Genomic DNA, 27615 nt, shown 5'->3' with positions numbered 1-27615 from the left:
GGTAAGATTAGAATAATGAAATAAATAATGAAATAAAGAAAGGTATTAGAATACCTTTCTTTATTGGCTAATTTCGGGGGAACAAGTCACCCCCAAGATTAATGGCTCGAAACAACAGCCATTTATTTCACTAAGAGCTCTGCGCGTTAGTAAATTTGAGCTACGTTCGTTCTTCTGTCCCAGCCGGGCCCATTCCTACATCCTAGGTCAGCTGGGATCATGTGGTATCTCATCTGTCACCAGGCTAACCTGGGCTTTTTCATATGGACGTGGACAGGACTCAAAGAGGGGAAGCTGAGGCATACAAGGCCTTTTAAGGCTCAGACCTGGAATTGGCACAAAGTTACTTCTGGCACATTCCATTGATAAACAAAGGACAAGGCCAGCTCACTTTCAAAGGGTGGGGAGGTAGACTCCGCCCTTACAGGGAGAACAGCAGAGCCTCTTTATAATGGGGTATTTATACCAGGAAGTATAGAAAATTGGCTCCATTTTTACAATCTACCATACTCTCTCACAGGATTAGCAAAAGGATTAAGAAAACAAACATCTAAAGGATTTAGGCTAGTGTCCACCAAACAAGTAATGAGTTCAATAAGAATTAGCTATGGTTATTCTGTCCCTAGTTGCCAAGAAGAGTTTCAAAGTGGAAAGAAATCTGAGTTTAGGCTGAGATTAGGTGGGATTTCTCTAGGTAGAAAACCAAGGCCTCTCCTAAGGATACAACATAAGGATGTGCTATGAGAGTGGGGTGTATTTCAGAAAGCAGACAACAACGGACTTCCCAGAAGAGCTACAACAGTACCTGGGGTACTGGCCAAGGACTTTGATTTGACCTTGGGACAAGAGTAAACCATTGACTTTGACTAGATGCTAGCCAATTGCACCATTTCTTATCTTTTACTGTTATTTCAGACTTTTTGTTCTTCCAGAAGCTTCCTGAAGCTGCTGGTTTTGCGATATTTCTGGCCATGCCTACCCAAGTAGGAAACCTATGATTTTTCTCTCTGTTTTGCCACTCCCTGGCTTGGGGAATCTAAGGGGTCCTTCTTTGCTCAATTTTATTATAAAATGGAAGAATTCCTCCCTTCATCCATTTTACAAAGGTAACCATCATGAAGGTCAGCCCATAGGAAGTAGTATTTACTGACCAAGAGCAACACGGGACAGGTCGGGCATTGGTGTTTCTATAATTTGGTGGTCACTCCTAAATCTTAAAGCAGAAAAGTCAAGAATGAGGAAAATAAAGTTTCGGTGTGGCCGCCCCTTCATGGGAAGCAGCAAAAACCATTCTGGAACTGTTCTGAAGATAATCTGAAGTTCATCCAGTCCAGTGAGGTGGTCCTGAGATATCAAAGCCACTGATCCCCCCTGGGTCCCTGCCACAGGGGAGGGCTGACCAGACAAGCTTTGAGCCAAAGCTGGAGTAGAATGCTCAGCGGCAGCAGTTCCAGAATCTCTCCACTATATATAGTTTAAATGCAGATTCACTGATGAATAATTTTGATAATCCTGTCGAAGTATGAAGACTGCTTGAATTAGACGACTACAGGATCCTATTTAGCTTTTTTCTAAGACAATTCGGGCTTCTCTTATGCCATGTGCAATCCGTCCTGCTCAGTGCTCTTCACTAGTCACGTCCTTCCTGCCATTTTAAAAACAATAGTGGCAGAGATGCAAGCTGCTGATAGTGCTCAGCAGGACAGATCAAACACACAGATGCAATTTCTGTACGTAGAACAGTGAAGTAGGATAAAATTCAAATACTTACAATCGCTTAGTAGCTAACATCTGATTGCTGCAAATTGAATCTTTCATAACGGGATTTATTGTAAATAGTGTCATATCATTTGTGAGTTCTGCAATAATTTCAGTCAAAGCCAGTGCAAGATATTGGAGGTGTGAGGCTTACATGATTTATACACCGGTTTACACATAGATTATGAAGGGATTTTTAATCATCAATGTTATTTTTAGTTGCTTTCAAAACAGCCGTAATTGTCATTTTTTCTCTGAAATCTTAAACATTCTCATGCAGTGTAACTTTAAAATCCAGAAGAAACAGCCTAGCCACTTCCTTTCAACAGCTGTTTTAGAATTGCAAGACCCCAACCCAACCCTTCTCTTCCCCTTCCACTCTCATTGTTAAATAAGCTTCAAAATTATAGTTAAAATTCTTAAAATGTGCATTTCATGTTGTTTGGGAGCAACAAAGATCCTTGTAGTCGTAATTAGTGATCAATATAGCCTATTAGTAAAAAAAAAAAAAATAGAAATTCAAAATCAAGTTATTTTGAGATCTCAAAACACATCTTACTTCCTTTATGAGAACTTGGAAAGATGGCAATAGTTTAAGAGATCAACACTCTTATTCATCTTTGGATTTAGTTCCAAATACTTCACTGGAAGCTCATAATAGGTAAACATCAAAGGCATATTATACAAATTATACAGTTAGTGTACGAGAATTTGGTGATACTGCATGTACTTGATAGCTTTCATTGCTAATGCACAGAACCCCTTCAAAAGACACTATGTCACAATTACACAATCTTCCTGTTCAAGACCTAAATAAGAAAGGAAAATTCAAAGAAGGAAAAATTCAAAACAAATAGTAGGGCCAGAAGATTTGGATAATCTGTTCCCTTTCTTTTCCCTGCTCTAAAAAAAATAAATAAATAAATAAAAAGTAAATCCTTTTCTATTATTTTACCATGTATTTGAGCTTTGTGTTATAAATATGAAATGTGAAATGCAGCATCTCTGCAAGATCTGAATAAAGTATCTTACTCTCAGATAACCTAGGACCTTGATAGAGAAGGGCCTTTGTGAAGAGTAAATGTTTCAGTTCAATCCTTCTTCATTTATTTAAGAGCAAATATCCCACATGCATGTTAATGTTTATTATTCTAAGTGGGGAATTCCCTATTTCTAAACCAAAGAATTTTCAGTTTTCTGCCCCTCTCTTAAGCAGGTGTCTTTCCATATCTCACAAATCAAAAGGGAAGATGAGAAGACAGCCTTTCAGTGGTGTCCTGATGTGTATATTAATAAGTTTACTGATCAGAGCACATATAAATTAAAATGAATCATATTCATATATTTAATAGCAAAGAAAACTCAATTTAACTCATGTCCAGCTTTCTTTCATGTTCATTTTATTCAAGGGCATGTCTTCCTTTTTTTGCTTGCTTTCTTTCTTTCTTTCTTGGACACCTCCAACCCCCATTGACAACCGAAATGTAGGGCTATAAATGTAAGGGCACAATACATCATGAGATAAGTCCAGAGAACATGTCCTCTACCAAAATGCACATGAATCTCTGGTACAGTGAAAATTCCAGAACGTTTGGGGGGTCATTTTGCATGCTAAGCAGGGTCAAAAACGTGAGCTTTATGTGGTCATCCTTCTATATCAGATGAAGTCCAAAGTTTAAAGGTGACATTTGTGAAATTGCAGCTGGATTTCCTAGCACTTGATTCTGGCTCCTGCAAATCAAAGACTCTTAATTGAAAGACAAAGCTAACAATATGATCATCTTTCCATTAAATAAAAATACGACTTCTGAACCCTTATCTGTTGAAGAGCTGACACAGAAGTTTGGAGATGGTTGTTTAACCAGACAAAATGATAGAGAAAATATATTTTCCAACAAGATCATAAGGCTTGAGTAGTGCAGGGAAACAAATGTAAAGCAAAGGGCTGTCCTCTGGCCCCTCTACCAGCTCTAATTCCCCCACCCCCAGTTTGCACACTCAGCCACTCACCTTTTAGGCAAGGGCTACTGTCTTCCAAATTAGACTCAAACCCCAAATACCAAGACACTAGAAAGTGGCATCTTGGCATACTTTGAGATCAGGCGTTTTCTGCATTTCATGGTGTGGGGGGGAGGAAGCAGCATACCAATGTAGTGAAATCTGGAAACAACAGCATATATACAGACACAAAAAAAAAGTTTGCATATTGCACAGAGCGCTTGAAGATCATAAATCTATGCATGAGAAAGATGTAGTGGAAATTTTGGGGGGGATTAGAGTTTATTTTTGTCATCTCTGTGAGACAGCTACTCATTCATCCAGATCACAGCTAAGAAAAAAGCTGGTCACAGAAATTAGCAGTTTCAGCTCAGCAGCGAAGTCGCCAGCCTGTGAAGGCAGAGAGAAATTGACTAATTAGCAATGCGCACTAAAACTTGACGGTTCTTTATAGAGAGAGAGAAGAGAGAGGGAGAGAGAGGGAGAGGGAGGGAGGGGGGGCTCGCTTTTTCCCCTTCTTTCTTCCAAAGATGTTTGAAATCGCAGTCATTTACGCTCGACAATTTTTTCAATAGCCTTGAGCCATAATTTTGCGAGTCTCTCCAGCATCCATCCCCCTGTATGGTCTCTCTCTACTGGCCAAGCACGACCGTTTCTCTCCCCAACCGTGGATTTCCTATTACTCTCGTTACGACTCACTGAGCCCCAGGCCCAAGGATAATGATGTGTTGTTTCTTGGTAGCATAATTTGTCACACGTACATTTTTTCTTCTTCTTCTCTTGCAGAAAGCTCTGCTCCCTCTCTCTCTCTCCCTCTCTCTCCCTCTCTCTCCCTCTCTCTTTCTCTCTTTTCTCCCTCTCCTACATTTTCTTGCTGTTGCTAATTCATGGTGATCAAATGATGTACGACAAAATAAATTGTAAAGAGTGACTGCCTGGAGTTGGGAACCAGAAGGTGTTTTCCCCCTCCCAAGGAGAGAGCAAACCTTTAAAAAGGAAGGACAATTGATTTTTGGGGGGGAGCTTAAGTGAGCCTTGACTTTGCAGCTGGTTGAAAGCAGGTAAGTTTCTGGCCTTGTGTCTGCCTTGCGTGTATTTTGTTCTGTCTTTTGGGTTGTTGGCGTGGGGGAAGGGATGGGGAGGGAGTCTTGGGGGGGGGCGGTTAGTTGCCTGGCAAACGCTCATAAAGAATAAAACTCCTATTGCAAGAAATAAGCAGATAAGGGGGAAAGGCAAAGGAGGAGAACAAGAAGGAAGGGGAACAGGAAAGGATGGGGGGGCGGGAGCGAGACAACGAAGCGGGGAAAGCGAGAGAGAGGTATGACCGGGTCCACTTAAAGGGAGAGACTCTGGGAGATGTTCAGGAAACCCAGATCTTTGGGGGCCGGTGGGGGAGGGGGTCCTGCCGGGGGAGGGAGCTCGAGGGAGGTTAGGGTCCACCTGGAACAGGATGGTAAAGTGAGTCGAGAGGAGCCCAGTGTGGTATAAATAGGAAACCGGCGATCCAGGAAACCGGCGATCCAGGACTGGCGCCAGGCAGGGCAGAGTGAGCCGCAGTGGAAGGGGCAGGTCCGGCGGGATCCCTTGGAGCCGAGCGGCGGCGGCGGCGGCGGCGGCGGCGGTGGCTCTCCCGGGCGGGCGGGCGCGCGGGCGGGATGTGGGCAGAGGGTCCCTTTCTGCTCGGCCCTGGAAGGTGCAATTACAGGTTAAGGACCTGGCGTATCGATTTCGCCTTGCCTCCCCCCCCCCCCATCCTGCCGTCCTCCGCCTAGATGCGGGCGGTTCAGACTTTTTTTACAGAAGTAGTTCCAGGGCCAGGGGAATGGAGGTGCCCGAGTGGGGGGTCGCTGGGGGTTTTACCGAGGGGCTCGTGGGGAAGCTGAGGCTTCACGCGGAGATGCTGGGTGGGATGCAGAGACCCTGCACGGAACCTGCCCCCCCCCTCCATTGGACAGCCCCCACCCCCTCCCCCAACACCTGCCAGTTAACTTGAACTTCTCACAGTTATTGGAGTTAAAGCCACTGTTCCTGATGCCTTGGAGACAGAACCTTTCACGTGAATCCCTCCGGGCCTCTGGGGTCCTGCTCTAAATCCACCCCAGTGGCCCCACTTCCTCCCTCCTCGTCTCCCCGGTGCCGCCCCGCGAGAGAAGGGGAGATACACGTCTGAACTTCCGCGCTTTGAAATGCGGGGGGCGGGGGGGGGGTCAGGGGTGGGGGACCGAAAGGATTCTCCTGCCAGGTTTAAAGGCGTCTCTGGAAAATTAGCAAAACTGAGTGGTGACGGGGAAGCCAACAGTTTGCGAAGCAGGCAAGCAGGCAGGGCCGGGGTGAGGGAAATGAGCTAGAATTGATAAGGACAGCTCCCGCCTCTGCCGAGTCCACTGAGCTGGTCCTCACCGCGCTCCACTGCACTTTCCCGGGAGAAGAAAGGGCTTTATCTGCTACCTCAGACTATTAGCCTAGGAGTTTCTCGGGGCAGCACGGATAATCGAAGGGGTTCCCAGCTTTTGGAGAGCTAAGAATCGCCCACCCGCACGCTTGTCGGGTCCCCTTTCCTACCCCCCAAACTGGACCAACTGCGAAAAGCAAAGCTGCAGGCACAAGTTGACCTGGAACCTCTGCCGACGGTCGCCTCTGCGCTCTCCGGGAACCCCCGGCTCCCCACTCCCTGGCCTTTCCCTTTCTCAGGCCCGGCATGGACACAAGCCCACGAGGTGTCTCGGCCTCCGCCGCCACTTTGCCGTCGCTGCTGCCACCCCTGTCGCTGCCAAGAGCCGAGCCAGGGTGGTTTTAGGAAAGTGAGGGACGAAGTGTGTGGGCGGTGGCGAGAGGAGTAGCAGGGAGCTGAACCGGCGCCCCGACCCCAGACAGGGTTCTTTTGGTGGCGCTCACGGATTCAGCGCCTTCAGACCTTACTCCTAGGGTCGGGGTCCTGGGGCGCGCTGGGCAGGAGCCAAGCTGAACACTGATTGTTGTTCTTCGCCCTCCCCTCCCCTCCACACCCTTCCCCACCCCGACCACACCCCACCCCCTCCACTACCCTTCACCCCTCCCTCCCATCCCCCACCCCTGTCTGCCAGGTTGGAGGAGGGTTTAAAGCCAGGTGCGCCGAGTCAGCTCGCCATGTCCAGATCCGGGGACAGGACCTCCACCTTCGACCCCAGCCACAGCGACAACCTGCTGCACGGCCTCAACCTGCTGTGGAGGAAGCAGCTGTTTTGCGACGTGACCCTGACGGCCCAGGGCCAGCAGTTCCACTGCCACAAGGCCGTGCTGGCCTCCTGCTCGCAGTACTTCCGATCGCTCTTCTCCAGCCACCCCCCTCTCGGGGGAGGGGTCGGCGGCCAGGACGGCCTGGGGGCCCCCAAGGACCAGCAGCAGCAGCAGCCGCAGCAGCAGCCGCCACAGCAGCAGCAGCAGCCGCCGCAGGAGGAGCCCGGGACTCCTTCCTCCTCCCCCGACGACAAGCTGCTGACCAGTCCTCGGGCCATCAACAACCTAGTGCTGCAGGGCTGCTCGTCCATCGGGCTGCGCCTGGTGCTCGAGTACCTCTACACGGCCAACGTGACCCTCTCCCTGGACACGGTGGAGGAGGTGCTGTCGGTCAGCAAGATCTTGCACATCCCCCAGGTCACCAAGCTCTGCGTGCAGTTCCTCAACGACCAGATCTCGGTACAGAACTACAAGCAGGTGTGCAAGATCGCTGCGCTGCACGGCCTGGAGGAGACCAAGAAGCTGGCCAACAAGTACCTGGTGGAGGATGTGCTGCTGCTCAACTTCGAAGAGATGCGCGCCCTGCTGGACTCGCTGCCGCCCCCCGTGGAGTCGGAGCTGGCGCTCTTCCAGATGTCCGTGCTGTGGCTGGAGCACGACCGCGAGACCCGCATGCAGTACGCGCCCGACCTCATGAAGCGCCTCCGCTTCGCGCTCATCCCGGCCCCGGAGCTGGTGGAGCGGGTGCAGTCAGTGGATTTCATGCGCACCGACCCGGTCTGCCAAAAGCTGCTGCTGGACGCCATGAACTACCACCTGATGCCCTTCAGGCAGCACTGCAGGCAGAGCCTGGCCAGCAGGTAGGAGACAACAAAGAGGAGGGCGGGGGGGTGGGGGGGAGCAGGAAAGGCCTGAGGGAGGGGAGGGGGGCAGAGAGGAGTGGGGAGAGGGGTGGGCTGCGCGGGAGGCTCTGGCGAGCTGAAAACAAATGCAAACAAACAATTCAGACTGTGTGGGGAAAGTTGATTTCGGAGTCTCCAAAAGGTCAACAGGAAAGTGGCCTAACAGCATCCCTGAGCGCTGGAAAGCCCACGTTCCCAACATCCCCAGAGAGAGAAATGCGGGACTTGGGGACTGAAACTGACAGGCAGTGGGGCCAAAGGCCGGGGCAGTTCCCAGTGCCGCTCGGGGACCCTCTCTAAGCAGTCCTCCCTCCAAATCTCAAAATGAGCTTCCTCGAGGAAGAGGATTCTGCAATGACAAGTCCCCACCCCACTCCACCTCTTCCCTGCCGTGGGTGAGCAGGAACGCCCTGGCGACGTTCCACGAGGAGAGCTTTCATTCTTTCTGTCAGACACTCAAGGTCTGTTGTTGTTGTGTTGTTGTTGTTGTTGTTGTTGTTGTTGTTGCGTTTAGTGACTGAGTCTACTGCTCCCTTTGGAAGTTAGAGCTCCCAACCCTTTTGTCTATTAGGGCCACTATCGGAAATTCTGGCATCACAGATCCAGGCAAACTTTCTGTCTTGTGGAAAGCCTTTCTTTTTCACTTTTAAAGGGGAGCAAAGCAAGAGGTTTCGGGGTGTCAGAGTGAATCGTGCCTAGCAGCTCCCAGTTCTAAGGGGAGCGCTGCTGAAAACTAGGAGGAGGGGAGTCTTCTGCCTCTCCAGTTAGGTCCTTGTGCCGGCTCTGAAGTCTCAAAGAAGTTGGGGACTTGCTGTCGCTCTCTGGAATGTGCCTGTGTGTGCTGCAAATAGGGTTTCATGTCAGAGGGGAGAGGGAAATGACTTTTTAAAATGTGACAGTTGCTGGTTTTTTTTTTTTTAGCTTTGGAATCGACAGTCCTGTTTTATTGGCTCCAATGTTAAAACCCCTTTTAATGAGCCCTAGCAGAGCATTTCTTTCTCTTTTTAAAAAAGAGAAGCAGTATCTTCTCAGTGTCTCATGATAAAACATCACGATTTCAGATGCCAGACCACCACAGCCTAATCCACTGGAGCGTTACATGGTCTAAAAATCCATCATGGCATTTTCCCATTCAAAAGGATGTCTAAAGTGGGGAAGGGGGCTATTTCATGCACCTTTGTGGAATTAAATATTTATTTTTTAGTCATGATGTTTCTACTAGACCCAGGTAGAAATGTAAGAAAAGGAAGATATTCTGTACAGCACTGGTGTTCAGGTGAGGCCCACAGAGTTATGGGAAACCTTAGACTTAGAAACCTTCTAAGTTGATTTTCTACTCTTATGTGAGAGAGAGTTAATGAATTGTGTCCATAAATGACAGTAGGACAATAGCACAAGCAAGAATTCAATCCCTTGTGTGCTTGAATAGTGAGCACAGGAGTCCAGGTGTGAAGAAGAACATGGAATGTACTTTTATTTTGTAAGAGTTTTTCATTTGCCTAAAGATCGAAACTTAGTGTAGTGGGCAAATGTCACCACGCCAATGGGCACTGGTGATTAATATTCTGTTCTTAACTTTTATCACTTTCAAATAACTTACAAGTATATTTAACTTAGCATATATTATACATATTCAGGAATATATATACATATTCAGGAACTCAAACAACACAGTTATAGTCCTGAACATACATTTATTTGTATTTTTAAAAACATGTAAAATCTAGTAGAAACTCAGAAACCCAGAGGGATAATAAGATTAAGGCTTAACTTGTTTTAAGAGTGATTTTGGGATACAAGCATTACAAATTTGATCTCATAAAGAATTTCTGAAGCCCTCAATGTGCTTGTACTTAAGTATTTTCTAGGGCTCAGTATTAGAACACAATATTAGAATGCAATATTAGAATGCAAAATCCATTTTCCACCTTCGTCTGGATTCAGCATACCAGCTGGGGCCTGCTGGTTCTGTCCTGGTGGATGGCTGAGATACCAGGCTGCCTGGCTCGGTGATGACACCTTCCAGCTTCACTGGGCCATATCATTTGAAGGATATGTAGTGGCGTCTGACCACTAAATGCTTACAAGTGTCATGGATGCTGCAGGAATCTGATACTTCTGCGGTAGGAAGAAACCTGTATTTTTCTTTAAAAGCAGAAGATACACGGAAGAAAACAGTTCGTGTGAACCTGTTGTTGATCTCAAAGTAATATAATTTAGCTTTTGTTCCATTATTGGTAGCTGTGGCATTTTAATTTGGGGGGGACTAATTACATTACTCCAATCTTAATTTGCAGAAAAAATGTAAGACTAACCATCAAGATCTTAACTTTACTGTAGACAAAAATGCTGGAAGTTGTAACCAATAGTATCATGTTGGTCCATTTATTACAGCATCAGCAGAATATAAAAGTGTTCTCTCAGACTTACATGTAGTTTAACAGAAAGATTAATGTGCTAAACAATTGCTTATGCAGATGCACCACTTTTACTGAAGACAACTGAATGGAGAGTCATTGTATATATTACTTTTTATCCATCTATAGTGTTAAAGTCTAAACATGAAAGGAGTCCTCAAATTTAGGCAAGGAGTTGAAAAATTAAAATTGATTAATCTGTTGGAAAAAGTACAAAATATAAGGAAATAGAATCACTTCAAAAAGAATTTATTTGTTTAAGAATACATGTTCATCTGTAGAAAGTAGGGCTTTAATGTAATAACAATATTTTAAATATTTTTGAAGATTATTAAGTAATTTTGAATTTTTATTACATCTAGAAAAATAAAGCAACCCAAGCCTGAAGACTTTATAAATACCCAAATTAATATTTAATTTTTGCTCTAGTTGCCTTAGTCTTTCTGAGTATGCTATTTATGCTTAGATTCATGTTTTATTTTAGCAAATTAAGTATAAGAACAATAAATTAAAAATAAAAGACCTACTATCTTATATTCAAATATATGCACAACTAATTTAAGAGAAAAGGACTTAAAATTAAGACATCCGAAGTCTTATTTCTTATTTTCTTTTTGATTTATTGCAAGAAATATAAAACTTAAAAAATAAGTTTTATATGCACAACTAATTTAAGAGAAAAGGACTTAAAATTAAGACATCCGAAGTCTTATTTCTTATTTTCTTTTTGATTTATTGCAAGAAATATAAAACTTAAGAAATAAGTTCTTCAAAAGTTTCTGGAAGAGTCATTTTTAAAGGCTTCTAGAGCATGAAAATTTGATTTAGTAAGTGACATCACATGCAATGTTTAGTACATTAATAAGTAAATATCAGAAGACATACAGTCTAAGTTTAGCCTAAACAACCCCAGAAGTTTCTTTTTTATTTCTATTTTTAAAACTTTAGTGCATAATTTAGTAGTTGTTCAAATAAGTCAATTTGGCCTGGATTCATTAACTTCTTTTTCACATTTTCATTGCATCTCACATAACATAACAGTTAAATAAATGCTTATTGAAAGTTGAAAGCATTGAGATTATAAAATAAGAAAGCTTCAGTGTTGCACTTCACCAATATGCTCCTCGATTGCACATAACAAAAATCCACGGAAGCTTCTACAGGAACACACCTGTAATAGGAAAGCATTGGTGAAAATAATCATATTTTAAAAACATTTAACCACCAGCTATTACAGTTCCATGTATAGTCCTATACTGAAGTGTAGTTTTCCAGAGATTATATTTTACAGAAGAAAGCAAGCTACCTTATAAAGATTTCACTCTCTAAAAGAGTCTATTTAAAGATTTCATATAAATTAATTTAAAAATCTACTTAAACATCAAGAGCACAATTATCTATTGGCTAAAATGACTTGTAATGATTAAAAAGCCATTAAATTTCCTAATACACAGTTTTGATTCCTGGCTTTGGTGCTTAGAAAGCGTTTCTTTAAATGTAGGACTGTATTTTCTATCAGTTCTCTTCCTAAGGCCTGAATAACAACCTTAGCAAAGCAAACTAATCTTGTATCCATGTATTCTCTAAATTGTTACTTCCCTTTATGTCAATTTGATACCCTCAGATTAGAAGTTGTTAGGTAGTTAGATTTTTGTATCAGAAGTTACCCAACCATTCAGAATACAATTTGTTTATTATGTGAAACAGGACCATTGATTACAAAATTATATCACAGGTATGGGAGCCAAATAGTTATATCCTACAATCAAAAGGCAATTAGAGCAGATATCAATGTGTTGTATTGGCTTAGAGGATTTACTGACAAAAGTAGACATGTTCAAATTTTAACGACTGAGCCACCCAGGCGCCCCTGACATGTTCAAATTTTAATTCATATCTTATATTTTTTCCGTATTTATGAACATGTTGAGGTTCACTCATTACCTTAGCCAATTTCCAAGTGTCTCTATTTTCTTAACTTAAAAATGCAGTAAAAAATACATCACTTTATTTACAACAGCTACTTTATACCAGAGGATCTTCTAAGCATTTTACAAATATTAACTTATTTAATGGTCAAAACAGGCCTAATGGATGAGTGCCAGCATTAGCCTCATTCCATAGATGGAGAAACTGGTACACAGAGAAGTTAAGCATGTTGCCTACAGTTGCACAGCTGCTTAGGGTTAGAACCAAAGTCTGAGCTTGGGCATTGTGGCTCTGGAGTTTGTGTTCTCATCCACAGTTTTCTGCTTCTTGCTATGAGCCTCTCTGTGCTAGGATATGATCTAGTGATCGTCCTTCATATTATATATAGACTTTAAGGCTATCCTTTTGGAAAGAAACTTGTGAGGGTTAAATATTAATGTGTCTGACTTTAAAAGAAGTTAAGGAAGGGTATTTGTTCTAGGCCTGGAGTCAGACATTTTTTTCCTGTAAAATACCAAATAGTAATTCTTTTTGGCTTTAGGAGTCACACAATCTTTGTTAAAACTACTCCAGTCTTCCCTTGTGGCACAAAAACAGGACAATACATAAATGAATGGGCATGGCTGTGTTATAACAGGACATCACTTATGGGCACTGAAATTTTGTATAATTTTCACATGTCATGAAATATTCTTCTCCTTTTGATTTTTTCCCCCACTTTTTGAAAACATAAAAACCATTCCGGGGGGAGGGCATATACATAAACAGGAGGCATCCCAGATTTGTTCTGTGAGTCCTAGTTTGCCAACCCCTGTCCTAGGCACTTGGGATATATCAATGAGCAACACAAAATTTTGTGGGAAGAATTTCTGCCTGTGCTTGGAAAGAATGTAAGTCTCAATAATTCTACCAACTCCAAATTAGAATCTCAACTTTACATTATAAGGCTTAAGAATTTAAATAGCTATCTCAGGAAAGTAAAGAGTAATTAATTTAAAAAGTGAACGAGCTGCTCATTTTTTTCAAGTGTACGATAAAGAGAACCAGCTAACACAGACTGGTCATTATTCAGAAGAGGTTTAAATATCACTTGTATGATATTTTAATGATTCTACTAGGAAATTAGTCAGGTATATTTAACACATTGCTAAGATTGACAGACACATGTCCAGCAGACTAATCAAAACACATAAATGAACACATGAACAATTATTTTTCTAAATGCGATCCCATATCTCCAGCTGCTTTAATCAGGGTACGTGTTGACAGGACTCCTGACTTCCAAGTGAGTTAGCTGGACTGAGTACATCTGTAGTACCTCCCTGCCTTCTCCAAAATGAGTAATCTCTGGAGGAACACTCCTGCTGTTGTAGGTTTGGTTTAGGTGTCCATCTCCCTCAGTAGATCAGGTACCTGACCTTGATCTAGAAATGTGAATTCAGTTTGAATTAATATTGCTCTTAAGTATAATTGAGGTGGACACTTAGGATTTGGTCAGTTAAATGTGAATTGACAAAGCCAATGTTGAAATAAAAATGGAGGTTATTTTAAAGATGATCGACACACATACAGTGTTGTTTACCAACCACAATAGTAACTGTCACTGTTGAGTGACTTCTATGAGCTTGACATAAGCTTACTTACATATTCTAGTCCTTGTAACATTTTTCTCTTCTTTTTAAATATTAGAAAATTGAGGCTCAGGGAAGATAAATAATTTGTCTAATTATATAGATGGGATTGAGTTGGGAGTCTGTCATCATCATCTGAAGAATACTCCCTGGTTGTGAGCATATTTAATAGATATGGCTTATACAGAAAGCATACTCAAATCTACAACTTCCATATCTTTGTTTTACCACATCACAGAAGAGATTAAAAGTTAGAACTTCCTAGTGCTTCTTCAAACCCACCGGAACAAAAGGAGTGAGAGGAATATTTTGGAAAGCCAAAATTCTTTGCCATTGGTCTACCATACTTAATTATTCGTTCTGAGATTCAGAGGCTATATAATGGGGTTGCTGAGATTTTTTTCGCTACAAAATTAACTTACTAAAAATATGTTGAGCCAATATATTTTAAATAAATCAATAAAAATAAGAACTCTCAATTTAACTATGGAAAATAATTGTGAAAATAAAAAAAACAAAAAACAAACAAACAAAAAAGCCTAGAAGCTTGAATTTAAATCAAGAGATTTTTTTCCCCCTAGATTTCTGTGCACTGGTGGAATACTAGAGTGGTATCAGCTTTGTTTATGGGAGGGCAATAGAAAGCTCTTCATGTTGGTGAAACTTACAGGTGATAAATACAACAGGTAGAAACCGAAATTATAAAAATACCTGTATACTCTCATAACATAAAATAAGGTTACTCTAATTGGAAATTTATTGTTTATATTTTGTTTCAAGAAAATCATTTTAACAATTGTTATGTTTATACCTTCCGTCATTCACTTAGAATTTCAGAAAATATATTCACTGTTATGTCCTTTCCATTAACTTCCAAGATAATTCATCATGCACGAATTACTAATGATGATTTCTTTTAAAAAAGAATACCTCACACACAACACTATTATGATATGGGCAGGAGAACGAGTTAACCAGAGGAAGAACCCTCAGTTGTAGCATAGAAGAAACAGTGAATATATCTATTTCACTGTGAATATTAAAACGGCCTATCTAGCCACAAATAATATTAATGAAAATATGGTTAGAACTGTTGGCAACATTAGAATGAAAGCAGAAAGGTACTAGAAAAAGCCTACAATCGTGAGGAAATAAAAATAGTGAATGTTTATGATGCAAAGAGAGAAAATAAATCATAGGGAAGTGAAAAAAGAAGAAAAAGCAGCAGTAAGGAAATACAAGGAAATATGAGAACTCAAAGAAATTATTAAAAATAAAACCATCTGAAAAAGAAAGAAAAAGAGGACTAACAGTACAGGAAGATGGGCAAGGAAATTTTAGAGTCTGGAGAGTAGGTGTTCAATTATCTGTTGTACAAAGAAGTACAAATTTAGAAGCATTTAAGTCAGTACATACCCAACTAATATAGTTTACAAGGTTATCGATGGTGTTCCATTGAAAAGAGAAAAGCTAGCCCTTAAAAGAAACAAAAAAGAATGTTTCCCCAAGGAAACGAAAAAGGCCAATCATGGTATCTTCACTCCTATAATTAAATTCAGTTCAGCAGTTACATATTTGTAATCTGAGTTAATTAAGATGTTTTATTAAAAACGCTGTCCTTAAGCTAGATAATGCAGGAGTTTCAGAAGTGTCAGAGTTCGAAGGGGACAGTCTGCTGTTCCAATAGGAGGAGATGAAAATATAGCTGCGTTCCTTGTAAGATCATCTTAATTTTCAATATAATTGGAACTGGCAGTGAACCTGAGAAGCAAGGCGGGCTCTTCTGAATCCATGCCTATGACCGCACACTCCCCCCCATAGTGGGCACTCCGGACAATGCGTGGCAGTATACAGCCACAAGAAGTCCTGCTGTGAGCTATCCCCCACGTTTGTACTGAACATAAAGCTATCATCCACCAAGCCCTGAGCTAGGTTCTGAGATGCAGAGTTAAACAGGACAGAACACATTGCTGACTTTGTGTGGTTTACAGTGTAAGGATAAAGAATAAAGAATTGCACAAATCAATCAGACTGGTAATACATGCTGTGGATTAGCAAACTTCTGTGAGATAAGTATCCCAGAGTCTTGCAACCTCCCTGGGGAGACCAAATAAAAGTTTCTCTACAAAGCAGTCTTGAAAGATGAGCTATCCAGAGTGATGGGTCTGCAGGAAGGCCAGGCGGATGCCCAGGGAAAGCACGAGGTGCGGTAGAGCGTGCCCATGGGCACCAGGCAGAGAAGAGTTTGGTACCTTCTAGAAACTGAAGGAAAGTGTGTGTGGCCAGGGGTTGGGTGGGAAGGGTTGTTGAAATCAATCAGGAAGTTGTAGGCTCTGCTAAGGATTACCCACTACATGGCTGAATTCCACAGTGGAAAAATGAGCTTTTTTTTTTCAAATTTGAACTGAGAAAATAAGCAATAGTATGGTAGAAACACTGCCTTTCAAATCATAAACCTAACGAGGTGTCCCAAATTCACTTTCGCTGAGCCCCATATCAGTAAAATGGGTTAATAATTAGAGTTCTACTTGCCAGGATTTGGGTAAGGACAGGCTGAGACAGTGAAGAAAACCATATACATAGAGAATGCTATTTAGAACTGACTTATTAATTTTCAAAGATACAATAAGTCAAGTTTACCTGAATACATTTTTGCCTATCGAGAAAACTCGAGTTATATATGCGATTTCACTGGAGCACAGAATTAGTCAGAGAGTTTTCAGACCAGATGAACCAAGGTGGAGGAACCCGAAGGTGAACACAAGGGCATTAGCAGAGAGTGGGATAATAAGACTTTCTGATTGCTCTCAGTAATTTATATATAATTCTTCAAAGGGAAGATGACGGCCTTTTTAGATGTAAAAGCCTTCCGTTTCTTCCATTCGTAGAGGAGACCCCCTCTTCTTTTTAATCTCACGAACTCTGGCTTTGAGGCTTCCTTTTTCAGGGTCCCCAAGCCCCTCACGTACATACGTCAGGTCCTGGGGCTCCCAGTGCTCCCGTGAGCGGGGTGGTAAATGACACCTGCGTGGGGACTCTCCGAGCTTCCACACAGCTCAGCTGGGGCCACCGTATGGAGACTGGCTCACCGGAGGCTGCAGACAAGTGAACTGAAGAATTACAGTCGGTTTCACTTCCCTGCCTTATGTGCCTTCAGGTGCCTCTGAAGACAGGCGAGGCCGGTGAAATGGAGAGGAGGAGGAAGAGAGACAGCACCAATGTTAGAGAAGAAAGAGTCCTTGTGAATGTGGGGGCCCTGTAGAAACACGTGGCTGGGTGGCTGTGTGTACATGTCTGCATGTGTATATCCACAGACACAGTGCGTCCTGCTCAGTGCCCGCTTTGAGTTTTCTGTACAGTGATCTCTGAGATGTGTTTTTAGCAGCCAAAGATCTGTTTTGTACGTGGGAATGGGAGCGGGACAGTCAACAGTTCCCAGTCTGGCACTGAGTAAGGAATTACTGCATTGGGAGGGTCAGTTTTTCACCGGCAAGAAAATAATGGCATTGGTAAATCCCGCTTAGAACAAAGCAGCAGACCACTGTCTGGCCTGGATTTTTAGCCTCCCCTCAAAACCAACCGTATCAGACCATCCGGGGCAAATGGAAAGGATGAGAAGCGAGAATGTAAAATCTGTGCATCTGAGACAGAAACTTTGAAGGAAAAACTTTAACGTTTTAATATGCACACGAGGACTTTCTCATATGTGTCAACAGGGGTTCATTGATACTGTGAAGGATCCCAGACAATATTGGTGTATTACATGAAGGCAGAAGTGTGTACCTCGTAGCAGAGACCAATTGGGTGGATTGGTTACTATGACAACTGGACCACTACGGTCAGTGGCAATCCCTGTCATCTCTCTGTTTCAAGGTTTTCACAAGCATTCCCTCCAAAATGACATTTATAGGTAGAACTCCAGCGTGAGGCTAGGAAATATACACATATGAATAAGAGGAATTGGCATAAGGGGAGGTACCAACAAAGCAGTTATGTTATAATGCAAAAGTCTTAAACAGTTCTATGGCAGAGTAATTAAGACCTAAAGGTCAAACTGATGTGGGTCAGATCCCACCCCGACCACTTACAAGCTGGCTTTCTTTGGGTGATTTACTTAACTTCATTTTCAGATTGCTTATCTACAAACTGTACATAATAATACCCACTTCATTCGGCTGTTGTGAATGTTGGAAGGATGTACATACCAACAACACTTCATATAGTTCCTGGCTGTGAATACTATATAATGGGTAGCATTTATTTTTACGGGAATTTCTATTTATATCTAATAGGCTTTTCTGTTCCCTTATTAGGACTCCTAATTCCACACAATACGTTCTTTCTAGAGCTGGATTATCAGCATGAATCCCAAGCGCTGCTCCGATAGTGGTAATGTCTCTGCTGAAAGTTTCCATTTTCTACACTTTTGAGTGGACGACATTGCTTAGGCAATGTCGCTTCCATCCTCTTGGTCTAGCCATGTCAGCAGTTGGAAAAGTTAGAAAAATCATGGTGGATTCACGTTGAATGGCTTTATTGAGATATAATTTATGTAATATACAATTCCTTTTACGGTGTAAAATCCAGTCATTTTAGTATATTCACAGCTGTACAGCCATCAGCACATTTAACTTTAAAACATTTTTATCACCCCCTTCCCAAAACACCCCGTATCTGTTAGCAGTTAGACCCCATCCTGTCTTAAGCTCATCCCCCCAGCCCTAGGCAACCCCTCATCTACTTCCTGTCTCCAGAGACCCATAGTATTGTTTGTTCTGGGCATTTCAGATAAATTGGATCCTGCAATATGTGGTCTTTTTTTCTGGCTTCTTTCATATAGCATCAGGCTTTCAAAGTTCATCCATGTTGAAGGAATGAAGTATTATTACTAAATAGTTTTCCATCGTATAGATAGGCCACATTTTATTTATGCATGAACTGATGGACATTTAGTCTGTTTCCACTTTTCGCTATTATGAATAATGCTGTTATAAGCAATTTCTCTACAAGTTTGGGTATGGACTTATGTTTGTTTCTTTCGGGGGATACACCTGGGAGTGGAAGTGCCGGGTCATAGGGTAATCAGTGGACAATGAACAAATGTTTCACCTTTTGAGGAACTGTCAGATTGTTTTCCAAAGCAGCTGTACCGCTTTGCATTCTCACCAGCAGTGTATAAAGGTTCCACTTTCTCCACTTCCCCACCAACGCCTGGTGTCTGTTTTTTGACCACATCATGGCCAGGATGTGCTAGTTCACTGTGGTTTGCATTTTACTAATGACTAACGAGGTCTTTTCATGTGCTTATTGGCCACTTGTTTCGTTTGTTGGTTTTGTTTTGAAAAATACCTAGTCAAATCCTTTGGCCATCTCTTAGGTGGGTTATTTGTCTTTTTCTTACTGAATTATGAGTCTTTGGAGGATTTTTAGTAGTGTTTCCTATGGCTCCTAGATCACAGCCAGGGCCCATCTTCTGCAGAAACTGGCTGTTGTAGCTGATAAAAATGAAAAGAAAATGCATGCAGATTGTACAGGGGAAAACTCCAAGATACTTTTGAATGACATCTATGTCTATTACTAAAACTCTTCAGTGTTGGATGTGACAGACCATACAGGGCAAATGGATGTGGTCGATATCTGTGGTTGATTTTGTTGTTGTTTTCTTCTCCATGTGATTATTCTGGCTTTATGTTGACTTAGGCATTATATTTCTCAACTGATAGTTGAGACTCAGCTTAGCAAAACTTTTATTTAAAAAAAATCAATGACTTAAATAATTTATTTAAATTTTCTTAGAGGTATATAAGACATTTCTATTCAAATTGTGTTTATACAATATTTATTTTAGGGAAAGGAGGTAAAATTCTTTGGTTGCCAAGAGTATGGAATGAGGTGACATTTTTTGGTGTCAAGACAATGATAACTCATAATGGCCACTGCAGAAGAAGAAATATGTAAAAAGAAAACAAGACTGCAAAAACAGTTGCTCTCAATTGGAAGGGCCTGCAAAAGTGTTTTTTGTAGAGATCAGCAGGGAACAGTACAGCCCAGGATTTTCAGTCATGGCTGGGTTTCAGCTAAAGGCTTCACAACACATATCACCAGCGCAGTTTCTGCCACAGTAAAGCTAAATTTGACATGAGAATAACTTGCCCACTTTCATCCTCCTTTGCTACAGTATCCTGGCATTTTTCCTCAGGGATTAAAAAAAAAAAAAAAATACCTGCTACTCTTGACAAGAAATTACCCTTATGACTCATAGTAGGTTACATAATATTATTTCACTAACTGTTCTTTTGAGTGTATGGATATGGAAGAACATTAAGCAAATCCCTTCCTGAACTTAATGTTTATGCTTTTGGATGGACAATTTCTAATCTGATTATGAATCTCTTTGAACAATCAAATGTTTGCTTTCTGTTAAGGTTTACAATCTCCCTTGCATAACAAAGGCAATGCCAGATCTACGACTCCATCATAGATCTGGGTGCAAAGTGGTAAGGATCTTAACATGGATTTCTTTATCTAGATACAAAGTGTTATCAAAGGTATATGATAATTTTATAGTTTCTAGTATGCACTGCCAACAGATTCCAACACAGCAGGTAACCTCTCTAAATTAGTCATTGGTGTAATGTTTAAAAGGCAGGCATCTTCTTCCCTCAGTGGAAGTCGTACTCACATAGAGAAGGTACTAATTCTAGACAGTCACTTCAGTATTTCTGGAAGCTAACAAATTTCCACTGTCCCTCAGACATTCTTATATTCAAAACTCGGAAAGAGAGAAAGCAGACAAAGCAAAACTGAAATATGTAAACATCACTCTAATGCACTAAAAAAATTCAAGGTTTATGATTTCTCCAGACATAGAAATCAGCAAACTAAACCAGCAGCAAGTAGTCTAAGTAAAACTCTATTCCTAGGAAGGGGCACCCCCTGTCCAGAGAGGAGCCCCTCAAGCCTTCCATCAGCCTAGTCAAACTGAGAGCCCAAGTTCCAGAAAACGATAGTCTTTTTGACCTAGAAAGAATAATTCTCTCAATTGGAAGGGGCTTCGAAAGTGTTTCTTATATCAGAAAGATGTGTCTGGAAAATGCTTTACATTTTTTTATGGAAGGAGACTGTAGAGTCTCAGAGCAAAAGAAACATTGAAAATTTGTGAAAGCACAAAGAAATTCATGTCTGTGGCTTTTATAGACACTAATTAGAGTCTGCCACAAAAGCGGATGTGAATCACTTCTCTCAATTAGCTGTGTCTGTTATTAGCCCTCCTGGTAGCCCTTCCTCCACTGGAACATCATTATCCATTACACTTACTCCAGACGTACAGGATTCGAACACCAAGCAGAGGAGGAAATAAGGAGCCTCCCTCCCCACCCCACATTCCAAATTCTCTGTATAGAGTGTAGATGGCAGGCTACTACAAAGGAGAGTTATTCTGTGGTAAAATTAGGAAAACCCTTTCTCAAGGTAGTTACGCATGTTTCACCATAGAGGGCTCCTTCTCAAGTGTCAGTTCTGGAAAGTGAGTGTGGGATTCATCGGTCTCTTTCTGCCCTGTGTTCCTTTTGGCTGGACAGTTGTAAGGAAGGCTGCATTCATCAGCTTGAGCTGCCATAGTAAAATAACACAGACTGGATGGCTTAAGTAACAGGAATTTGTTTCCTCAGTTCTGGAAGTTTCCTCAGGCTGGAAGTCCAAGGTCAAGTTGCCAGCAGGGTTGGTTTCTGGTGATGCCTCATTTCCTGGTTTACAGACAACAGCCTTCTGTGTCCTCACACGGCCCTTCCTGTGTATGCAGAGACAGAGATTTCTGGTGTCTCATTCTTTTCTGATAAGGACCACAGTCCTATCGATGAGTGCCCCACCCTGATGACTCATTTAACCTTAATTACCTCCTAAAGACCCAATCTTCAAGTATAGTCACAGTGTGTGGGGGTGGGTTTAAGACTTCAACATATGAATTTGGGGGAAACACGATTCAGTTTATAACAAGAGCTGATAATAGGATCCAGGAATTAGAAAACAGGTTAGGGAAGCTAACTGAATTGTTACTTTTCGACTAGCTCTATAGGGCAAAGTTATATAGACAGCTGAGCAATGATCCACGTCAGCAATATATTAATAGCTATTCCAGTAATACAAAGCTCGAAGAGAAAAATGTCCTCTTTCCACGGCCTCATAAAGTCTTGCCTAAATCGGTAGTTCTCTTAAGAATCAACAATAGAGATTTTTAATAAAATAGATCTTCCCTAGCCCTACCTTAGAGATTCTAGATAAATTGATCTGGAACGTGGACCCAAGAACCTGCATATGTAGCCACATTCCAGGTAGTCTTGCTACTACTGGTGGTTTGGGTCCACACTTTGAAAATCGTGAGATTAAAACAAAAAATTGCTTCTGCTTTCCAATCTGCTACATATTGGTAGAAGATGGGAGAACATGCTAACAGTAATTTACTGAAAGACAAGTTTGAGGGAAACATGTTGCAAAATTAAAAGTAATCTGATAAACTGACACGGGGAGGGGGGGAATGAGTCACAGGGAAAGTTACTGGAATTACCAGACTCTAAGGGATTTATTTCCTGATTATGGAATTGGGGTACCTACCGCACTAGAGAATTTTCAGAATAATGCAAGCCACGCAGAAGAGTGTCCCCAGTTCAGCCTTGGAGAATGTGGTCAATTTCCCCAGCATAATTTGTTACTGCCTGACAACGATCTGGTGATTGAAACCGATATTGTCATGGATTGGTTGATTGGGGGGGGGGGGGATCTGGGAGGCTTCCACACAGACAGATGCCCTTCCCAGGGGGAACGAACGCTGGGGAGCCTCTCAGCCTCCCAAAGCCCTGGAGTTAGGGTTTACTTAAGTATTAGCCCCTCCAGGGTTGGTGAAGCGGCAAAGAACAGAAAGAACAGGCTCCCCACAGGGAGGGAGAGGAAAAGAGGAGGAGAATCAGAAATTCCTGTTTCACCCAGAGCAGCAGGGTGTCCCTAAGCTGGATCCCACAAGCCACACCTCATTGTCTCCACAGCACACACACCCCTGGCCTGCCTCAGTCCCTTGCTGCTTATCTGTCCAAAAGTAAGGGTAACCTTCTTCATTTATCTTAGCCCCAGGATGATTTCATAGGCTTGTTCTTCCCCTCAAATGCAATTCTGGGCCCTTTCAGAAGGTATCAGCTGCAACTCCCTTTGCTTGAATTGAAGATGGACACTAATTTATTGCCATGAATATTCCAAGAGCAGCCCGGAATGATATATTCGGTTACTAACTAACTTTTCTCACTGTCTTCCCGCATGGCCACTCCTGCAGTGACTCTCCAACTGGAAACAGCCTGCTTGGCAGGAGGCTGGCTCCGGTTCCTCAGAACGAGCTTTCTAGTTTCCCCAGGAGAAATCTCTCCCTGGAGTTCAGAGTAATGGATAAAACCAGGCTCTAGATCAGGAGGTAGGATCTGGCCATGGTCCCCCTCAGCGTCATCCAGAATGGCTGGACTTTCTTTGGGATGCTGATTCTGTTAATAGATTGATTTGGACTGTGATGTCCTAGACCCTCAGCGACAAGTCATGGTAGCGTAGTATGTGATATCCTGAACTTGAATGTTCAATGTTATTCTGTGATCTCTTGTCTTTCTGCACTTTTTCTTGTGCAGCAGGTATCAGTCTCCCCAGGTCAGGAAGTCACTCTTATCTTTTCGAAAAGCCGGCCAGATGGGCGCTCGGAGAGAGAAAGGGAGAGAGAGAAGTCTCCATAATGAGATTAGTTCTCAGAGGGCAGCGTAGTCTAATAATTGAGCTTTATTAGGAGTTCAAAGACGGGCATTACGTACGAGTCCGTCACTAACGTGGGAGTGCTGCTTTATCTCCTTTTGTCACCAAGCTGCACAGAGCTTCAGTGGCTCCTTTGTGACAGGCTGCGTAGAACCACTTCTCTCTTGAACTAGGAGAAGAGCTTTCTCCTATCGCGCAAACGTTGGTTGTCCCTGCCAGCCCGTTCGGTAGCAAGCATCTGTGCTAGTGAGCGGTGAGATCCCGTGTCCCACTTGCAGGCGTGAGGATTAGTCCAGGAGGTAATACTTGCCACTCAACTTCCTCACAGGGATGCAGGGAGGATTAATGAGATGCTATTTCCGTTGCAATTTATGCTCTTCAGAAGAAAGGCACTAAGTACTAGGTATTAGAATTAAGGATTATATAGGTAATCAAGCAAAGAAGATATTCAACTGCTTCTAGTTACTAAAGGAAGCTTTAATCTGGGTGGTGTGGAAGGAGGGGGGGAAAGGCAGTGAGTATAAACTTGGCCGGGAGCCATGGTCCCCCAGGAAGCAGAGGACCACGGATGGAGTGTGAAGTGCTCTGTACAGTATAAACATGGCCCTTTTGTGGCCCTGAAGGCTTTTGATCCAAAGGAGAGGCCTACGTTTCTTGGATTCAGATGAAAGCTTTCTTGTCACATCTACCTCTCCCATCATGAGCCAGTCTACCGCTTTGGTCTCAGGAGAGAGTGGCAAAAGCAGCAGCGGACTGCCCCAGCCACATACAGGAAGACACAGTCACGTTTCCTAAGCGCCTGGAATTCGTACGTACCAGGGAGAAATCACGAAAGACCCCGGCATGCTACAGGGGCTCAGGCAAGGAGTGAGGGGACAGGAAGATACTTAGAATTGTGGTGTGCAAAGGTGTGGTCCAGAAAGAGTGGACGTCCTCACGGCCAGACGTAAGCGATAGCAGAGGTGGAACGCAAGATGGTTTTCAGAGGTTCAGATCTTAAAGTCCAGGCTTCTTCCGCTTGTTATAGTGTGTCCTCAACTATGTTTGCCTTCCTCGGGCAGGATGGGAGACAATTTCAGATAGCACACAAAAAACCATTTTTAAATTTATTGTAATAATTAAGTTAGGTATTAGATTCAGTTTGAGCATGTATTAGAAATAAACAATTAACCTGTGAAGTCCATAAGTCATAAATATGATTGCTTAGAGCAGTAATTCTCAATATTGCCTGCACAGTGGAATCGCATGGAAAGCTTACAAGGAAACAAACAAAAAAGAGCAAAAAAACAGCGCTGGGCCCCACTCTCAGTCATTAAACCAGAGTTTCTGAGAGCTTGTCCCAGCCTAGATACTTTGTAAAAGCTTTCCCAAGGGATCCCAAAGAGCCTCACAGCACTGGGAACCACTAAGACAGAATGGGGTTCATTTTTTTAAGTGAGCAGTTTTAAACAAAATATTAAATAATATCATAGTGTGTGGTAAACTTTCTATCTTGGGTAGCTCCCATTCTGTGAGACAATAATAATCCTGAAGAGCGAAGAGAAAAACAGGGATATCCAATAAAAATCATGAATGTGGTGGTGGGATGACAGCTAGCCTGATTATTTGTACCTGCTCAAGGGGGCATAAAAGACAAAAGCATTGGGGTGGGGCAGAGTAAAGGTGGCAGGTTAGATTTGGTGTTTGTTTTTTTTTTAAAGATTTTTTTTATTTATTTGACAGACAGAGATCACAAGTAGGCAGAGAGGCAGGCAGAGAGAGAGGAGGAAGCAGGTTCCCTGCTGAGCAGAGAGCCCAATGCGGGGCTTGATCCCAGGACTCTGGGATCATGACCTGAGCCGAAAGCAGAGGCTTTAACCCACTGAGCCACTCAGGCGCCCCTAGATTTGGTGTTTGTCAATAAGACTGTTGCCCAAAATATTACCCTCTGACTCTGCTGCCTTACAGTTCAGAAACTATGGCTTTTCCTCTTCCACTTTTGCCTTCTGGTGTCCTCACCACCACACTCACTAACTGAACCTTAAAACAAATGAGCCAAAACAAACAAAAAAGATGACAAAGAGTCAGTAATGATCTTTTGAAGGTGGGGTTACCAATGACTCTTTTCACCCATTCATTCTCTTATCACATTTTCATTCATACAAGAAGCATTTATTGACCACCTACTGTATACTAAGTCCTTTCTGCTCTTCAGTCTAGTCAGGATTTTTCTCATTGAGCATGAATTGTCTTTACGATATGATCCAGACAAATCATCAAGTTACTTGCATCTTACAAAAATTGAATATTGTATATGACTGACCATTCTCCGGTCACCGCATAGCCAGGCTTGTGGTGGTAGGATTAGAAGCTAAGGCATTTCCAATTATTCCTGACTCTGAGAATCACAGAAAGGGGGTGCGAGAAAACCCTAGAGACATTTCCTTCATGAGATAGAGGAAATAAAACCCATCCTGAGGCACTGGAAAAGACGCCCAAGCCCTTTTTCCTCTATTCTTTCATCTGTTAAATGGGGATAATGATACTTTGTGTTTACCTACCTCAGAGAGGCATTATCAGGTCTATTTAAAGGCTCTTCCGATGAAGGCTGCTGTGTAATTACCAAGAACAGCTATGATAAAGAAACCTAAATACAACAGCATATCAGCTGGAACAAATTCTCAAGGGAGTTTACTTCTCTGGAAAAATTTAAGAAAAGGGTAGCAGCTCTCCTCTGGGGACTTTTGGGTACCATTCTAGGTGGAAGTTTAGGAAAGGCTAGCTGATTTTCAAAGTCTCCTCCTGGCCAACCGTTCAGGATCTTCCTCTGCTTACTTTTCCCCATGGTCTAAGCAGTTTCCATCTGAAATTCCTCTTTCAAGTTTTTTCAGACCTTAACTCAGAAACTCTTTTATCCCTGAAAAGAACTGCAAGCAAGGCATTTGCCTGTGAGAGAGACAGAGTGAGAAAATGGAAGTTATAATGTGGGGAGAATGTGCACCTCATAAATGATAGGTAACAAGAGGGACTCTGATAGTTTTTAAAAAGAGGACTGAAGTTGATCAGTAATGCCAGACTTTGCTAAAACTCATTTGAAAAAGTTATGGAGGGTAGAGTCAAGGGAAGCAGAAGCACAAAACACAGGGACGCCACTCCTCCATCAGCTCAGGAGAGAGCCAACCTGGCAGATTCAGGATATTAGCAGTTTGACTGGAATATAGAGATAAGCTAAGGAAACATTATGGCTCTAGACTCCTATAGGACTTAGCAAAACATTGAAGATAGCAAGAAAATGGAAGAAGAATCAAGATTATCGTAAAACTTGGTGACTTTGATAAGGTTTGGCGACATCCTTAGCATCGAGAGATTGCAGCCCAGGGAATGGGCAGGTTGAAATTACTAATGAGATCTGAGTCCATACCATCATAGGAAACCCAATGGTTTTATATTTTTGTGAAACTTACTCATGCGGTAAAGATTCTGACTATTTATAAATATAACCTATAGTTTCAGAAAGCCTTCTAAGCAATATCAGAAAAAGCCAAATTCCAATGAGTGATTTTCACATGAATGATTAGTAAGGTTAATAATTATGCATAATAATAATAATAGTAGTTACTATTTATTGATTGATTACCATGGGAACTACATAAATCTTTTCCATATGCAACCCAAGTGTCTGCTGGTGATCTTCCCAGATCTGGTAAAACTGTTCCAAACCCCACCAATCTCATGGTCTATGGAAATCCAAAACCCATCATCACATCTGCGAATCCCTAGGAGTTTGTGTCTCCCTGGCTTTTCCGGCCTCCCAGACTGGATGTGAAATTGCCCATTCACTGACTGCTTGTGTAAAATGCCAAGCCATCATAGGCTTTGTGAAGTCCATTGAAATCGGAAAATAATGGGAGTGAGTCATAACACCTTCCGATCTTCTCCAGCCTCTCTGCAATGGATTATGTCGGAGGTACCCAGTGTTCTCTCCTTTCACTGAGCAGAGGCACTCAT

General features: G+C 42.4%; 2 protein-coding genes across 4 annotated transcripts in view; one reads left to right on the top strand and one right to left on the bottom strand.

Annotated features, from left to right (window-relative positions):
* Nucleotides 1-3137: 3137 nt before the first annotated feature.
* Nucleotides 3138-6456, bottom strand: LOC106004861. The gene is made up of 4 exons (XM_045065769.1): nucleotides 6337-6456; nucleotides 5759-6100; nucleotides 5197-5442; nucleotides 3138-4146 (listed from the first exon to the last, which is right to left on the bottom strand). Exons 1-4 carry the CDS (start codon nucleotides 6454-6456, stop codon nucleotides 4069-4071), a joined length of 786 nt encoding a protein of 261 aa, XP_044921704.1. The 3' UTR covers nucleotides 3138-4068.
* The window catches only part of KLHL14 (kelch like family member 14), a 98550-nt gene continuing 77012 nt past the window's right edge, over nucleotides 6078-27615 (top strand). For 2 of the 3 annotated variants that reach the window (XM_045065492.1, XM_045065491.1), the window contains exon 1: nucleotides 6083-7832. In XM_045065492.1, coding sequence (XP_044921427.1) covers nucleotides 6883-7832 — 950 coding nt within the window. In that variant the 5' untranslated portion in view covers nucleotides 6083-6882. Of the gene's footprint in view, nucleotides 7833-27615 lie in introns of all 3 variants that reach the window. The other variant, XM_004742896.3, reaches the window with a different exon arrangement.

This window comes from Mustela putorius, unplaced genomic scaffold (genome assembly GCF_011764305.1).
Source record: "Mustela putorius furo isolate JIRA1106 unplaced genomic scaffold, ASM1176430v1.1 tig00003858_pilon_pilon_pilon, whole genome shotgun sequence".
Taxonomy (NCBI): Eukaryota; Metazoa; Chordata; class Mammalia; order Carnivora; family Mustelidae; genus Mustela; species Mustela putorius.
Note: the sequence above shows the minus strand (reverse complement) of the source record. Positions and strands in the feature narration are given on the sequence as shown.